Source organism: Schistocerca piceifrons, chromosome 3, assembly GCF_021461385.2.
Source record: "Schistocerca piceifrons isolate TAMUIC-IGC-003096 chromosome 3, iqSchPice1.1, whole genome shotgun sequence".
In the NCBI taxonomy this organism is placed as follows: domain Eukaryota; kingdom Metazoa; phylum Arthropoda; class Insecta; order Orthoptera; family Acrididae; genus Schistocerca; species Schistocerca piceifrons.
In genome coordinates, this window is record NC_060140.1 from 646,240,292 (window position 1) to 646,258,302 (window position 18,011).

Below are 18,011 nucleotides of genomic sequence, written 5' to 3' on the forward strand. Positions count from 1 at the left end.
CAAAGAAGTTTTTCTTTTACGTTTCTCCGGGCCATAGTGACCCAAGGAATTGTGTGTGTGCCACAATAGATGTTCAACAAAACCTTTTCGAATACATACGCACCATCTTTCGATCGGTCCGGAAGTTTTGCGAAATATAACCTGATTATGAAATTTCTAAAATCTCGATACTTTATGATTAGGCTTTTCTGTGAGGATTCGCTTAACTTTTCTCCATTTTGGATCAGTATCTTGGAAAACTCGGATATATTTACACAACCGAAGAAAATATTTTCTGTGCATCGGGTCTCTCATTAAGATTATCCGGAAATTAGACATTTGTTCCACTAACTCGCTGGTTTCAGGCAATCCTTCTGGTAATTGGGATAAAGCGTCGGCAATGATATTGCCTTTTCCTTTAATACAGACTATTTGAAAATCATAATCCTGTAGAAACATACACCACCTGGTTAAGCGGGGATGTTGAAGCTTACACGTTTGAAGAAAAGAGAGTACCTGATGATCAGAAAAGACTTTGATCTTCTTACCGTAGATGTAGTAGTTAAATCTTTTAAATGCCCAGATGGTGGCAAGGGCTTCTAGCTCCGTAACAGAATACGACTTCTCACATTCTGATAAGACTCGACTAGCGACGCTGATTACTTGAACTTGCTCACGTCCATCAACGATGTCGATTTGGAACAAATAGGATCCAATGCCCACAAGCGAATCATCGGACATAATACAAAATTATTTATCCATCTTAGGATGATGAAGGATATTGCTGTTAACAAGACTATTTTTAATTTGTTCAAACCCTTTCTGACACTCAGAATTCCAATTCCAATACAAATTCTTTCTTAACAGATTATGAAGAGCTTCACTGTTCATTGCCTGACTCGATATGAAACGTCTGAAAAATGACGCAATGCCTAAAAAGCCTTTCAGTTGTCTTTTTGTTGTGGGCGTGGGAAAATTCTTAATCGCTCCCAACTTCTCAGGCTCGGGCCTAATCCCTTCTGTTGTGACGATATGTCCTAAGAACTTGATCTCACTCTTATGGAATTTTGACATTTGAAGACTGGCCGTGACTCCATAATTTATAAATCTTTTAAATACTTTCTGCAGTATCTTCACATGCTCTTCCCATGTTTTCGAAGGTATTAGGACGTCATCCACATACACCGTTACTTCATCCAATAACTCTGGTCCTAAAACATAGTCTAACGCTGAGATAAAAACTCCCGAACTCACATTCAGTCCAAAGGGCATGACTGTAAAGTAATAAGATTGGCCTGCAGATATGAATGCTGTATATTTTCTTGACTCAGGCGCTAATCTCGCCTGCCAGTAAATGTTCTTAAGCCAATTGCGCTGAGGAATTTAACTCCATTAAACTTCTGGAAGTGTTCTTCCAGGGCTTCGGGTCTCGTTCGAATCGGTACTATTATTTTGTTTATCAGCCTTGCGTCTAAAACTAATCACACTTCCATCAGATTTTAAAACTGATAACAAGGGGCTCAAATACGGAGAAAGTGATGGTTCAGTTCCTAATCTCACGTTTGACAGCTTCACGTCGTGATTGGGGAACTGCGTAACTCGTTCTGCAGTAGGTCTTATGGGGAAGCACGTCTATACGATACTCATATCCCTTTATTACTCCGGGTTTGTTGGAGAATATCGGCACATGACTAACTAGCAAGTCAAAAAGTTCACTCCTTTGATCCTTAGTCAAACCAGTCGCTCCAAAAGCTTTGTAATTTAAGTCAGTCTTGTCAGGTAGTAAGTCAACATATCTGTCTTCACAAGTATCTACAAGATTTGTTTCGTCGTCTACCAGTCCGTAACTTTGTCTGTCAGTGAAGTACCACACCTTAAATTGACATTTGTTAATCACTGGTTTCACTTTTCTGTGTAACTATGTTATTGTTACCTCCTGCTGGTTCACCGTTAATCTACAAGTCCCATTTTCAATATCAATTTTTGCTTTTGTCCGTCTGAGATACTCCATTCCAAGGAGTACCGATAGGTTCTTTACTACAAGAAAATTGCACATAATAGAAATGAAATCAATATTTACTTGAAGTTGCGCTTGCAAGATTACACACTGTGTCACAGGCTCCAGACACTGTACAGCCTTGTCTAGGGAGCGATAAAACTTTACTCGCTGAAGAAATTTGCTTAAACAAACATAAAATATTAATATCGGCTCCCTTATCAATAATAGCGATGATGGGCATGTTGACTATTGAAATCTTGGTAGAGGCCTGAACTTGTTCGTCCCATATGTCGTCATTGTCCTTATTGTCAGTCTCTTGCAATAAGTCATCACGTAAGTCGGTGCCTTTGTCGTATCGTATTGCATCTAATTGAAATGAGTTCTGCAGCATTCTTGTGGAGGCTAAAAAATGCTGTTTCTAGTTTTCCTGATTGTGGTGGTTCTCCCTATCGGATATCGCCCTTAACGTCTCCTCCGTTTCGTGTTGGTGTTGTGACTGTGGCACGAAGGGTGGTGGACAAGGATCTTGTCCCGTGTACGATCCACTTTGCGCACAATAGATTTGTGCAGTCTTTTGCCGTTTTGGCTTCGGATTTCCTGCATAATCGTTTGAGTGGCCGGAAAAATTTATATTTGTCGGAGGTCGGAATGTGTTCTGGGTCATGTAGTGTATTGTGTTGTCATTATTAGCAAAGTGATGTTGTTCTCCACTCGTCCGATGGCATTTATTTGATTTCCACTCACGCGTCCTGTTAAAGGCTGGTGCGCTCTGATAATTTCCCTGCTGTGGGGGTTTGTTTCCGTACTGATTTTGTGGATAATCGTGTGTTGAGTTTCCGTACTGTGGCCGTGATGTATTATCCATTGGATTGTACCGTTGTTTATTATTGTCCTCAGGTCGAAATTGTCCATTTCCGTACGACACCTGTTGATTCTTGTAGCCGCCGGACGATTAGCAGCAAACGTCGCTACCGCGCGCTCTTCCCTCATTGCAATTGTTGACCGCGTAACCTCCACTGCAGGGCCGGCGCAAGACACGTGCGAAACGTGCGGCTGCACGGGGCGGCAGTTTCAGAGGGGCGGCAAATCTGCCATCCTTCTCTCTCTCTCTCTCTCTCTCTTTTTTTTTTTTTTTTTTTTTTTTTTTAAGGAGAAACTCAACATTCATCATTCATGTCCAGGAGGGGATTCGAAACCAAACTTCGAAATCTCGGAGGGAGCGGCTTCGAGAATTGTAGCATGGCGCCTCGACTACCTGCCGGCCGCCCCTGTTGAACAAGGGGAGGGAGGAGTACTAATTTCTTCCTCGCCACTGTGGCATCACCGTCGTGTTTACGCCGGAGGAACAGAGAGGTGGAAGCAGTCTGGCGTACACGCCAGTATTCTTATGAGTGGAGCGTTGCGAGCCTGTTACACGCTGTGCGTTTACTCACAACTAATTTTGCAGAAGACGAAATCTAATTTGGAAATTCGAATGTAATACTTGATAATGCGGTTACATGTTAAGCCTGAAGCAATTTTGCTAAGCACTTCAATGGCAGTTTCTGAGCGTTTTATTCTTCCCGCATTATGGAAAAAAATAGTTTAAAATTACTACAGTCAAACATGTCCAACACCTACAATGACTAGAAGTATTCTGAATGGGTAAATACGCTGCGAGTAATTACAAGGGATAAACACATTGCTAATAAACCTGGTATAAGTTGGGTTTCGTCAAAGTTTTGAAAATTTTTGCTATCCTTTTCTGAGTGATAGTCGGACGTTTTGGTTTTTGAGCCATGAAACACCTGTCTCCGCTTGCATGAACAACAATTAAACTCTGACCAGCACCTCTGTTTGACAATACTATCCTCACACTTATCACTTTGCCAACATTTATTTGCTGTATATTGCGTGTGAATCCATGTTTCATCTTTGTAAACTACTGGTCGCTTTGATTGTGATGAAAACCTGAGAAAGTATGGTCTTTTAGCAACAATGCCGGCTCGTCCGCACAAAACAAAACGATAATTTTGACACCTCCTAAAACTAAAATCCATAAACAGACATTGCTTCTAAGGGTTTTCGTGCTAGCTTTGAGGCTTATTTCTGTTTGACAGAAGTTGTGCTTTTTTCGGAAAGTTCGTATTTCTTTCTATTGTTCGTAATGCCATAGTGATTTCTGCATGATAATACATTTAATCATATCATTGGTCACATACTTATTGTGAGCTTCTTGCGTCTTCTTCTTGGAAGCTAGTTTAACAATAGCCTCGCTGTACCTCCTCATGTGACCTAGTTCCTGGCACTGCCGCGTCACCACTTTGACCTTCCAGGCAATTGGTATTGTTGCGTTCTCTACAACGAAATCTATAGAATTCGTTTCGGTAGTTGGTTGAGGGAGTCAAGATTGGTCAGAAGCACTTCCACTGCGTTTCGTAAGAACAGAAGAATTAGTGCGTCCGAATATGTTGCCACTTGGGATGTAATAGGTAAGTGCTTTTCATATAACGTACAATTAGTACTGCGCATGCATGTTACTCATAAGTTAGAATTTTTCTCCTTCAAGATTGCAGAATAGGAAAATTTAATTTTCTTACGATATGTAGCTAGACTCAAAATGGCTCAAATGGCTCTGAGCACTATGAGACTTAACTGCTGATGTCATCAGTCCCCTAGAATGTAGAACTACTTAAACCTATCTAACCTAAGGACATCACACACATCCATGCCCGAGGCAGGTTTCGAACCTGTGACCATAGCGGTAGCGCAATAGCTAGAACAAAAATAAAGCGAAGAAAAGTGATGTGATTACGGCGATGACTAATTTGTTACCCCTTATTCCATAATCAGACACGAAAGAAGTGAGATATGGAAATTACGACAGATGTCGAGTGTCAGTTCTTTGAAATGAACAACCGCAGTGCAGTGAGTTAATATATTTCGACTAGCATTAGTACCCGTCGAGGCCCGTGTGTGTATTTATTGCATTATTATGTTACTCCATCTCCTTATTCTTCCTCTCTCCATTGTCTTCCGCCCCACTCTTTGACCATTTCACCTGCGTCTGTAGTGAAATTCGGCCTGAAATTCAATTTCACGCGGATCAATTCTTATGACTTCATCTCCTGAACAGTGTATCCTACAGTAACATAATTTTCCGTTTACGTGCAGTGGAATATCAGGAAGTTGTCTGCGAAATATGTTGCAAATAAAGTTGGTGCACTGACATTAACAGTTAGTTTCACGTAATCGTTCTTTACAGGCTGGATCGAATCATGTCCGACGGTGGAAAAACAGTGTCTGGCAGTGAATATAGGAAACGACGGGCGCCGAAGGAAGCTGACGATAAGAAGCAAAAGGATGCACTACAACGATATTTCAAGCCAAAGAGACAACGACCTAGCAGCGGCAAGGGTGGAAAAACAGGTCCTGAAAGTACAGAAACTAGTGGAGCTACTGCAGCTACATATTTATCTTCAGGACATGACCAGAGAGTTGACGAACACAGTACTGCGACCAGCGCATACAGTAACAATGCTGACGGTGGACCATCCACAAAATGTTCAACAGACCTCGTCTGGACTCAGGACCTGCTTTGTAACGAAAGCTCCGAGATTGAAACATCAGGCACAACTGAAATTAAGCGACCCGATTCGGAAAATACCGGAGGAACATCAGCCGAGGTATTCACCACTGGAGAAGGGATTGAATGCGAGCGTAAACTAGAAGACACAATTGACTCAGATTCCGGAAGATGGCCGGAAATTATTATCGACTACATTAGAACGACTTTGGTCATGCGAGGTCCTCCCGAGCCCTTTAAGGAAGCTAGAGAATGTCCTAAAAAATCGGACAACCGGCGTTTCAGCCATGTGCACTGCAGCTACTCTTTCAAGAATTTAGAAGAAGCAGATAGACATTGGTTGGTGAACTCAAAGAGCATGGATGCTGTGTTCTGCTTTTGTTGCAAACTTTTTTCGTCATCTGCAGTAAAATTTGCAAAGAACGGTATAAGCGACTGGCGACACCTTGCTTCGTATCTCAAAAGTCACGGGAAGTCTACCGAGCATTTGAATTCGCATAAAAAGTGGATCGTGTTTTCCGAGGAACTGAAAAAGTCAAGAACTGTCGACGCCCATCATCAAAGGCATCTGAATACTGAAAGCGAACATTGGAAAAATGTTCTTGACCGCTTAATAGCAATAATTCATTTCCTTGGTCGGCAATGTCTTCCTTTGAGAAGAAGTACAGACACTCTCTTTCTACGGATACTCCCTTTCAGCCTGAAAAAGGAAACTTCTTGAAACTCGTTGAATTATTCGGAAAGTTCGACACTGTGATGATGGACCAACTGTACATAACAAAGCAAGGTGAGAACAAGGGTCATCATTATCTTGGAAAAGAAACACAGAATGAAGTAATTCATCTTATTGGATCATCTACACTCCTGGAAATGGAAAAAAGAACACATTGACACCGGTGTGTCAGACCCACCATACTTGCTCCGGACACTGCGAGAGGGCTGTACAAGCAATGATCACACGCACGGCACAGCGGACACACCAGGAACCGCGGTGTTGGCCGTCGAATGGCGCTAGCTGCGCAGCATTTGTGCACCGCCGCCGTCAGTGTCTGCCAGTTTGCCGTGGCATACGGAGCTCCATAGCAGTCTTTAACACTGGTAGCATGCCGCGACAGCGTGGACGTGAACCGTATGTGCAGTTGACGGACTTTGAGCGAGGGCGTATAGTGGGCATGCGGGAGGCCGGGTGGACGTACCGCCGAATTGCTCAACACGTGGGGCGTGAGGTCTCCACAGTACATCGATGTTGTCGCCAGTGGTCGGCGGAAGGTGCACGTGCCCGTCGACCTGGGACCGGACCGCAGCGACGCACGGATGCACGCCAAGACCGTAGGATCCTACGCAGTGCCGTAGGGGACCGCACCGCCACTTCCCAGCAAATTAGGGACACTGTTGCTCCTGGGGTATCGGCGAGGACCATTCGCAACCGTCTCCATGAAGCTGGGCTACGGTCCCGCACACCGTTAGGCCGTCTTCCGCTCACGCTCCAACATCGTGCAGCCCGCCTCCAGTGGCGTCGCGACAGGCGTGAATGGAGGGACGAATGGAGACGTGTCGTCTTCAGCGATGAGAGTCGCTTCTGCCTTGGTGCCAATGAAGGTCGTATGCGTGTTTGGCGCCGTGCAGGTGAGCGCCACAATCAGGACTGCATACGACCGAGGCACACAGGGCCAACACCCGGCACCATGGTGTGGGGAGCGATCTCCTACACTGGCCGTACACCACTGGTGATCGTCGAGGGGACACTGAATAGTGCACAGTACTTCCAAACCGTCATCGAACCCATCGTTCTACCATTCCTAGACCGGCAAGGGAACTTGCTGTTCCAACAGGACAATGCACGTCCGCATGTATCCCGTGCCACCCAACGTGCTCTAGAAGGTGTAAGTCAACTACCCTGGCCAGCAAGATCTCCGGATCTGTCCCCCATTGAGCATGTTTGGGACCGGATGAAGCGTCGTCTCACGCGGTCTGCACGTCCAGCACGAACGCTGGTCCAACTGAGGCGCCAGGTGGAAATGGCATGGCAAGCCGTTCCACAGGACTACATCCAGCATCTCTACGATCGTCTCCATGGGAGAATAGCAGCCTGCATTGCTGCGAAAGGTGGATATACACTGTACTAGTGCCGACATTGTGCATGCTCTGTTGCCTGTGTCTATGTGCCTGTGGTTCTGTCAGTGTGATCATGTGATGTATCTGACCCCAGGAATGTGTCAATAAAGTTTCCCCTTCCTGGGACAATGAATTCACGGTGTTCTTATTTCAATTTCCAGGAGTGTATAACCAACAACATTCTATTAATGATAAAATCTGTGAAGTATTACAGTATAATTCTGGACTGCACATTATATATTTCAAAAGTTGAGCAGATGACAGTTGTGGTACGTTTCGTCAAACGAGACAAGACTCGACGGTTTATACGATGTCCGAATTCGGGAGCATTTCCTGGGATTTCTTCCAGTGCCAGATTCATTCAAGCTCCACTTTGACGCAGGTAGTGCTCAAGTTCTTGGAAGATAAAAAAATCCTATTGTGTAATATGAGAGGCCAAGGATACGACAATGGAGCAAACGTGAAAGGAAAAAGGTCTGGTCTCCAGAAAAGAATTTCAGATATGAAAAAGAGAGCATTTTATGTACCATGTAGCAGTCACGCATTGAATCTTATTGTAAACGATGCTGTTATGTCTTCTAAATATACTGTTTTCATGTTTTCGACAGTGAAAAACTTGTATGACTTCTTCTCGTCCTCCGTTCGACGTTGGGATATCTTGAAGAAATATCGGCCTAACCTGTCGCTGAAGCCACTGAGCGATACTAGGTGGGAAAGTCGCATCGATGCACTTACTCCCCTGAGGTTTCAAATTGAAGGCGTTTATGATGCACTGGTTCAGATATCAGAAGAATTCTATGGCATGTCCGCTCACGAAGCAACGTCACTTGCGAATCAAATAAAAAATTACAACTTCCTCACTTCTCTGGTAATCTGCTACGACATTCTGCTTCACATCAGTGTAGTCAGTAAGACCCTCCAGACCACTGACATAAATGTTTCTGAGGACGTGGAAATGCTTGAAAAAAACGAAAGCATATTTTGAGACCTGCAGAACAGAAGAAAATTTGTGTATTTCTTGACGTATTCCAAAGAATTGACTACAGAATTAGACCTAGAAGATCTAACGTTACCACAGATCAGTATTTCCCGGCGACGAAGTACGAAGCCAATACACTTTACCTATGAAGGAAGGGATGAGACAATAGATGACCCAACAAAACGTAACAAGCTTGAATTCTACTATTTTCTTTTAGATATAGCAACCACATCTTTGGATGAGAGATTCAATCAACTGAACTCTCATTGTGATTATTTTTATTTTCTCTACGACATCGGCGAGCTGAAGAATGCACCTCCTGACAAACTGGACAGAAAGCGTAGAAACCTCGCACTCATTTGCAAGATCATGAGTCAAGCGACATTGATGCACTGGAGTTGAGGAAAGATCTAAAAGTGCTTTCAACATTGTTGAAACCTGGAATAGGTCCAAAAGAGACTCTGAGGTTTATAGCAAGACATAATTTTTGCCCTAATGTTAACATTGCCCTGAGAATTCTCCTAACACTCCCAGTGACACTTGTGAGTAGAGAGAGGAGTTTCTCAAAACTGAAATTGATAAACACATGCCTCCGATCAACGGCGAGCCAAACTTGTTTCAATGATGTTGGAACAATATCGATTGAGCACGAGCTTGTAGAGGACTTAAATTACACAGATCGTGTGAAAGAGTTTGCACAAGCAAAAGCCAGGAAGGTTCAATTTGTCTAGTATTTTCTTAAATTTTTATATTATGATCAGTGTCTTGGTTATTTACTGTGTTGTTTCATATTCTGTTCAACATTAAATAGTTGTTGTAGATATTATTCTTCAAACCAAATTATCGTTAAATTGTAAATATATTTTGTTTTCCGTTGAATACATTAGCTGTTCACAACCATTGAAAAATGTTTATTTACGGTAACTGTAGGTTCATGCTGCGCAGGATTAGTCGAGTGGTCTAAGGCGCTGCAGTCATTGGCTGTGCGGCTGGTCCCAGCGGAGATTCGAGTCCTCACTGAGGCATGGGTGTGTGTGTTTGTCCTTAGGATAGTTTAGGTTAAGTAGTGTGTAAGCTTAGGGACTGATGACCTTAGCAGTTAAGTCCCATAGGATTACACACACATTTGAAGATTTTTGTAAATTCACAAGGCTTATTAAAATTAGCTAGATTTCTTCAGTCAGGTTTGACTCCATTTTTGAGCTGGTGGCCAGTGACTTTTTTTTCAAATCTGTAGAGAATGTCACCAATCAGTCGCAATTGTTGTTTTTATTTTCCAGATCTACATAGATCTCGGGCACAGTGTGGCTATTCTCAATGCTTTGAGTTATGTTTACATCTATACTGTCATACTGAACGTAACTGTCAACATGACGGTTTCGATGTAAGCACATATTAAAAGCTTTGAGACTGGCCACTCAGTGGCCGAAACCTAGGTAGATCTGAAAATCAAAAACAAAAATTGCGATTGATTGCTGACATTTCCTACAGATTTATTTAAGTTAAATTCCACAAACGTTTCGGAAAAAAAACAAGGGGGGCGGGAGGGGGTGAGGCGGCAATTTAGCAGCTCGCACGGGGCGGCACTTAGGCTTGCGGCGGCCCTGCTCCACTGTTTCGCCTGCTCACTTCATTTGGAGCACTACCAACATTTGCTACCGCGTCTTCGCGAATCAAATCCAGTACGTCCAATATAGAAAGAAATGCATCGGTATCGTCCTCGGAAACATTAATTAATTTCTCCCTTATAGAGATGGGCAATTAAGTTTTCAAAATCATGATCGCGTCTTTATTTGTAATTGGCGAATCCCAGAATTAAATAGTTGCTAGTTATTTTCCGAAATATCTTCTGAGACTGCCGCGTTTCCAATTGAACATTTCAGTATTGAACACTTCTTTTCTTCAGGTCTGCTGAACACCATCACTCCAAAATTTGTTCAGAAACATCCTCTCGAACTCAATATACGTCCTGCACTTGTCTGTCATTCCCATTCCCCATAAGGGGGCATCTCCTGTTATATACCCCGTTACAAACTCTATTCTTTGCTTGTCTGTCCAACTGTTCGGAAATACTCCAGAGAAGTTTCGCAAAAATAGGATCGGATGTATGTCATGTCTTTGCGGGTGAAAGGTTGGAAACGTTTTGTGTTTCAATACACTTTCTTCCTGCATTTGGGTTATGAGTGTTGGTGGGCTGTTCACTTCAGTGTGGTTATGCACTGTGTCTGTCGGACTGTGGTATGACGTGTGATCAAGTGGAGTGCTGTAATGAATTTGCCTATTGCCATTTGGGTATGGGGAGTGATTCCATTCGTTACCCATTGGATGTGAGGGACTTTCCTCTTTGTTCTTTAGTGTCTGCACCTCTTCAATGACCTGCTGCTTCCATTGAGAAAGGTCTTGTGCCAGAGTTTGCCTTATCTGTCCTAGCTCAGATAACTCGGTGTCTCCCGATTTTCCTGGTTCCGCCAAAAGATCATAAGTAACTTCCGTCACTGTTTCCTTCAGTTCTGTCTTTACCTTTTTTTCTATCAGATAGTCTTTGGTTTTTCTCCACTCCTTGTAGTGGTCGAATAACGCTTCGGCGTGAGCCTTTACCATAATTTTTCCTGCTCCTCTATGTCAAGTGATGCTACTTGTTTCGTCAAATCATCTATCTCCTTTCCCATATTAGTGACAACCAGTTTCACGGCGCTGACCTCCTTTGACATGGTTTCACAATGACCCTTTAATGCTACAGTTTCGCTGTGGTATGCTTCTACCGTGGCATTTGTTTAACCCATGGCAGCTCCTACTGCTTCATCAACTTTACTAAATACCTGCTGGATCGCAGCCTCAACCTGTTTACGGATCTCTCGCCCAAATGGGTATTCAGATCAGTTTTCAAGTCGGTAGTTATTTCAGTTTTTACTGTGTCAAATTTTCCATTTATCACTTCAAATTTTTCATTTACCCTATCAAATTGTTTCTTTCACCTCCCATTACTTGCCATCCAAGTTTGGATTTGAAGGAGCGTTGCATTCGTATCTACAGTTGGGTTGCTACCCACGGGAGTCGTTTGAATTGTTTGGTCTGTGTCAATCATAACCGGCGTTAGCCTCCGCTCCATTCACATGCTAATTGCACGTGCGCGCAACGAATATTGAGTGATGTTCACCTCGTCACCATCACCTGCTGTCGGGATTGATTTCTGCTTAGCCTCCACCATCTCGCGGTGTCTGTTTGTCAACAGTATTACGTCAGCTGCACGTGGTCTGCAACGCGGTTCGTCTGTTCTTTGGTTGTGACCGCAGGTCACGTGCTGTTTGTCCTGTTGCACTCGCCTAACAAACGACTGTGAACTGAAGCGAAGAAGACAAGATGGAAGACGGGCACACTAAACAACTGAATTAGCACACAGCGCTAGCATTTTATATGTGACATGACGCCATATTCACACATTGAAATCAAGACTCTACAATAGGATTTAGACACTACGTTGCAAATCCTACTAAATTTTTACTATTAAAATAATTTTAAACCGATTTTTTAAACGTGCAGATGGAAATAAAAGGAAGAATGGTAATGTAGCTCGAAACACAACTGTACTACTAAAGCGTCGCTACTGCATATGAATATTTTTTCGTAACTTACGTTTGATGTCTTGAAAGTCCGCAAATGGATACAAAATTTCTCCGTTTTCCGCCGTCGGATCTCTTCGCTGTCTGAAATTTTCGTCCTCAATTTTTTAAGGTCGTACACATGAAAAATAAATATGGTGTTAGATACATCTATATTAGGAGCCAACACAAGAGGACTGATTTTCGTGATTTCAGTCAAGTCCCTATTCGGGCGCCAAGTGTGGTGTTTTTTTTAAGGAAAAATACTAAGATTTTGATTAAATTACTATTCTCTTGTGAAGATTCTGAAATCTGTTGTCAGTTTTGCACCACCTCTTGGCGGGAAGAGCAAAGACTTTTCAAAAACTTAAGTACAGTATGTGATAGTTTATATGTCACTTGAAATCGTTTGCAGAAGGCGTAGCGTTCGCAAGATTAAGAACAGAGTTCGCATTGCCACATAATTTATTTGTGTCGTGCTCATGTTCGATCACGACTGGATATGAAACATAGCAACTACGAACAGGGAAACCTAAGGGACCAGACAGAGCTGGAAATTATCTTTCCTATACTACACCACACGTCAAATGAAATTGGATTTAAATCACAAACTAGGTAAATGGCAATGCGCCTTCTGCCTTAACTACGACTTTTGCCGACATGCAGTCGGTCCCTGGTAGCTGTATGAAAACTATAAAAACACCGTTACTTCTGTTGCCATTAATAGGAGATGGATAGCATGGAAATACTTTAACGAATATGCAGGCAGTACAGCATTTGAGAGCACAATAACCAATTTAACTACCTTAATCAGTATTGCTAACAAAAGGCTCCATACAATTTCAATTTTCTATCTTGCTGACTGTTTCTTTAAATAAAGTCCTTTAACACCTTCGATATTTCATCTTAGATGTACACATTAATTCTTACGTAGCACTGACCAATAGTAATATTTTATAATAACTAATTAGTGATTGCGGTCTGTGACGGTACGTCACATAAATGGACATTTGCAGAAAGGGGAAAGAAGCTTTTGTTGTGACACGTGTGAATTATTAATTATTTCAAGGCTGTGCACGTGTTCGCTATGTATAACAAATGGTAAAGAACGGAAGTTATTTTTATCAAAACGCAAATATCGATGTAATTAACAAAATACAATTTTTTGGTATAATTTCTGTGTACCATAGGCCATGAGGATCAGAGACAATGCTTTGATTGAACTATTTCTCCTGTTTCTGTTTCGTCTAGCGGTAGGCCGCCATTGTAGTGCTGTCTGATAATTAACGTAAGTTTTATCTGAATGTTTGAAAAATATAATAGAAATTGTTATTAGTAAGAATGTGTTATTGACTTAGTTGTCACCTCTCATGATTGCAAGCATTAATTACAATTAACAAAATTTTTACAGAACTTCGTAGTGCAGGGAGTTCATCTCCCCTAACAGGATTTAGTCGGCCATTACGCTGATTGTATTACTTAATTAAAATTTCAAGTCATAATATTAAATGTAAATGCGAGAGACTTCTCATCTTTCATTAATTTTGAAGTTAAAATTAATTTCAGTTACCAAAGTTCACAGCACTGAATGAGTTCAGCATGTTTCATTTTGACCGCCTAACGGCAGACAAGATTCTCTCCAGTTTTGCCTTGCAAATAATGAACAAGAAATATTGAAATTCATTACATTCCGCAATATCTCAGTTAATCTTTATGTAATTTGGTACATAAATAGCCAGTAGCCCCTGAGACCCATATTAATAATTACATTACTTTTGAATACGTTATGGGAGTGGCAGTGATCAATGCCTTACAAATATTTATTATTAAAAACAGTCTTGATCACGATTTATTTATCAAGGTGACCGGATTCGACCACTACTGGGGTCATCTTCAGACCTATAAGTTGTGTACAAAGCTTTAATTAGAGGGCTACATACATTAAAGAAAATGCATAAAATTATAAAGCTATGAAAGGATGAATTACCATTGAGTAGGAACCTCTTTCTGCTGCAGAATCACTACTGCAGTAACCAGAGCACGTCTTACTACATATAATGGAGGCTCCGCCCTCTTCTGACGGCATGATGTCATTACTAACCAATGAGTTACAAGTGGAATAACAATTTAAAATTTATTAGTTAAAAGAACATCGCCAAGAATTAAAAATAATTACACACAAAACTTAGCTTATTAAACAGCTATCGTCAATTAAGAAGCGTTAAAAATATTTAAGTATGTAGGATAAATGAACTTCGGTTTGGCAGTACCTGGTGTAACCTCCCCACAGAAAAATAATATGAATAATATTCACATTTAGTGTAACCTCCCAACAGAAAAGTTCCGAAACCTCCCAACAGTAAAAAATATAACTATAACATTGACATTTCGCGTAACCTCCCAATAAAGAAATTGCGTAACCTATCAATAATAAAATGTGACTAATCTCTCAATAAAAAGATTGTGGCTCACTTATAACCTTTCAATAATTGACTGTGAATTTAAACTGGTAAATTTTGGATGTCAGCAGGGCTGCGTCATGGCCCTGAAAGATCATTCTGTATAAATTGAAAATTCTTACCTCAATAAGGTCGCCGGATAACGCATATATATCTGTTCCTATAAGAAATTTTTCTCGCACAGCCCAGTGCCATACTGGCCGAACGATTTGTTATGTATAGAAAGAAACAACTGATTTTTCTCTACAATAATCGGGATGACCATGGATTGGAGAAATTAGTAAATTCCTTAAATTGAGATGAATGATTGCCAAAAGTTACGTTTTATAACAAACATTATTATTAAGAGAGTCTTTTAGAAACATTTACATCGTACTTGATATAACAATACTTCATATGCGCGAGGCTGCTTTAACCTTATACTACAATGCTCAGGCTCTGCCATCGCTCCCCACGACCGGCCCCGTCTACTCGACACACACGACTGCTAGCTACTTACTCTTACTACCACACAGTTCCTGCAGCATACAAAACTGCTCTCTGGTCTGAGATTCTCTTACAGCTTACATATCGCAGGCAGCGTGTGCGCAATCCATCGAAATTACATCTGCTCGAATGTGCTAGCAACAAATTCCTTAATCATGGACCTCTTACATAACCCTCCACTGGAGGGGGAGGGAGGGGGGGGGCAAAAATTTGGCAGCGATGGTGAGTCAATTGGACTTGCCATCAGCAACAAATTTTTCTATAATCTACTTAGTAGGCTAAGGCTACAGTCGCAGAGTATATACATTATTGATAAGTGCAGAACATATTACGAAATGAAACAGGGTGCACATGCACTGAGTTCAGAACATATTAAGAAAGGACAAAATGTACAAGCAATGAGTACAAAATATATTAACAAATGACATAAAGTGCACATGTACTGTATAAGTCCTCACCATTTTACAAGAATTTAAACATATTGAGAAATGAAACAAAGTGCACACGCACTCAATATTTCTTTAACATTTTAACATGAACTGATTACATTAAGAGCTGAAATAAAGTGCACACACACTGTAAAAGTCCTTAGCATATTTAGCAGAACTGATCATGTTAACAAATGAAATGAAGTGCACACACACTGTATAAGTCTTCAGCATTTTATAAGAATTAAATACATTGATAAATGAAATAAAGTGCACACACACTGTATGAGTCCCTAACATTTTACAAGAACTTGGAAAGGAATGGGAAGTATAGCATCATGGTTGTAGCACAGTGGGTTGCACTTAGCTACACTGAAAGTCCATATCTTTCTACAAAAGCACAACACCAAGTGAGACAATCTGAAGTTCTCTTCCCTGAAGTATTTATCAGTGTAGCCAAGACACTGAAATGTTGTATTAATATTCAATGTTATCATTTTGGAAGTACATTAGGTACACCAAACAGTAGGACCATAATAACATCTCCATCGTTCAAGGTGGTGGACGGCTTGATATGTCAACACCCCATTCTTGCAGAATTCATACTCTTACATCAACGTATAATTATTGCAAAAACCAAATATAGTGCTCCATGATCATGAGGATGGACAGGACATACGGATATTGCAGTAATTGCTGGTAATTAGGTCAGAAGGTGAAGGACATTAGGCCTTATGCTAGTCATCATTCAGAATTACACTAGTGTATCAACCGATTTGAATAATTATTGGTACTCATTAGCTAATTACTAAACATTTATGTGGTATGGATGGAGTATTACAAAACATAACTCATAAGTCAACTAATTACAGTAACTATTGGCATAGCATTTATGCATAAGTCATCTCATTACAGTAATTATTGGCATTCATTTATACAGTAGAACAAAATATTATTTACAGAAATTATTGGCATAGTATTAATGCATAACTCATCTCATTACAGTAATCATTGGCCTAGCATTTATAGAGTATAACAAAATATTATTTACAGAAATTATTGGCAGAGCATTTATGGAATGTAACAGAACATTATTAATAAGTCATCTCATTACAGTAATCATTGGCATAGCATTTATGCATAAGTCATCTCATTACAGTAATCATTGGCATAGCATTATGCATAAGTCATCTCATTACAGTAATTATTTGCATTCATCTATGCAGTGTTACAGAACTTCATTCATAAGTCATCTCTTTACAGTAATTATTGGCATAGCATTTGTGCATAAGTCATCTCATTACAGTAATCATTGGCATCCATTTATGCATAAGTCATCTTGTTATAGTAATCATTGGCATAGCATTTATATAGTATAACAAAATATTATTTACAGAAATTATTGGCGTAGCATTTATGCATATGTCATCTCATTACAGTAATTATTACAGAACATAATTCATACGTCATCTAAATACAGTAATTATTGGCATCATAAGCCTTCTCATTACAGTAATTATTGGCATAGCATTTATGCATTATTACAAAACATCATTCAGTATTATTCAGAAGTCATCATTCAAAACAAGCGTTATTGTGTCTAGCATCAAGCTGTTAGTGTTTATATATGATATCATGCAAGTGACATAAGACATATTTAAAATGTAACACATTGTAACTATTTCTCAAGGTCTGTAGTCCAATAATACATAGATATAATGGAATCAATACATCAGAGAAATTTGCATTATATTTAGGACTAGAAATATATCTTAAACTGGTAGCATTATTTAGTTGTATACTGGTAATAGTTAGGACTGGCAATAATTTTTTTTTTTTGTGCTAGCAATTCATTTCGTAGCGATCGATAGTCAATTGCTGGGGCATGAAAATTATTTACTTTTGACTTATTGCTGGAAATAAGGATTAATAACATCATTCATCATGAGTCAGCTGTAGCAAAGTTATAAATTAAGTGCAGTATATGTGATCACATTCATGAATGATGCACACAACTGGGTAAAAATGCAAGTATTAGAACAGGTTTCTTAACTAAGTGCCTATAGCATATTAATATGATGAAAAGCTTCTCCTGGAAAAAATGCAAAATGGATTATTGACCTGAAAGAAAAAAATGTATATTGTGCTGAAATGTAGTAAACTTCGAATTAACAAGTAGTAAAACGTGTACTCAATATGTATGTACTCTAGCTGTCTTTCCCAAAACATTCAGTCATTATACTATGTGACATAAGACATACTGTCAAAAGAAACTGCAACAAATACTTAAATAACTACATAGCATTTCTTAACTAACAGAAAATATATAAACTTCACCATTATCATCAGCTGCAAAGAAAAACTTCATTATTCATATACGCACATCCTTCATATAAATATTC

The 18,011-nt window shown here is 40.3% G+C and overlaps 1 protein-coding gene across 1 annotated transcript in view; it reads left to right on the forward strand.

Moving 5' to 3' along the window:
- The first annotated feature begins 5,235 nt into the window (after positions 1-5,235).
- Positions 5,236-18,011, forward strand: part of LOC124788925 (trypsin-1-like) — a 123,401-nt gene continuing 110,625 nt past the window's right edge. The window contains exon 1 of the mRNA XM_047256208.1: positions 5,236-5,882. Coding sequence (XP_047112164.1) covers positions 5,236-5,882 — 647 coding nt within the window. The remainder of the gene's footprint in view (positions 5,883-18,011) is intronic.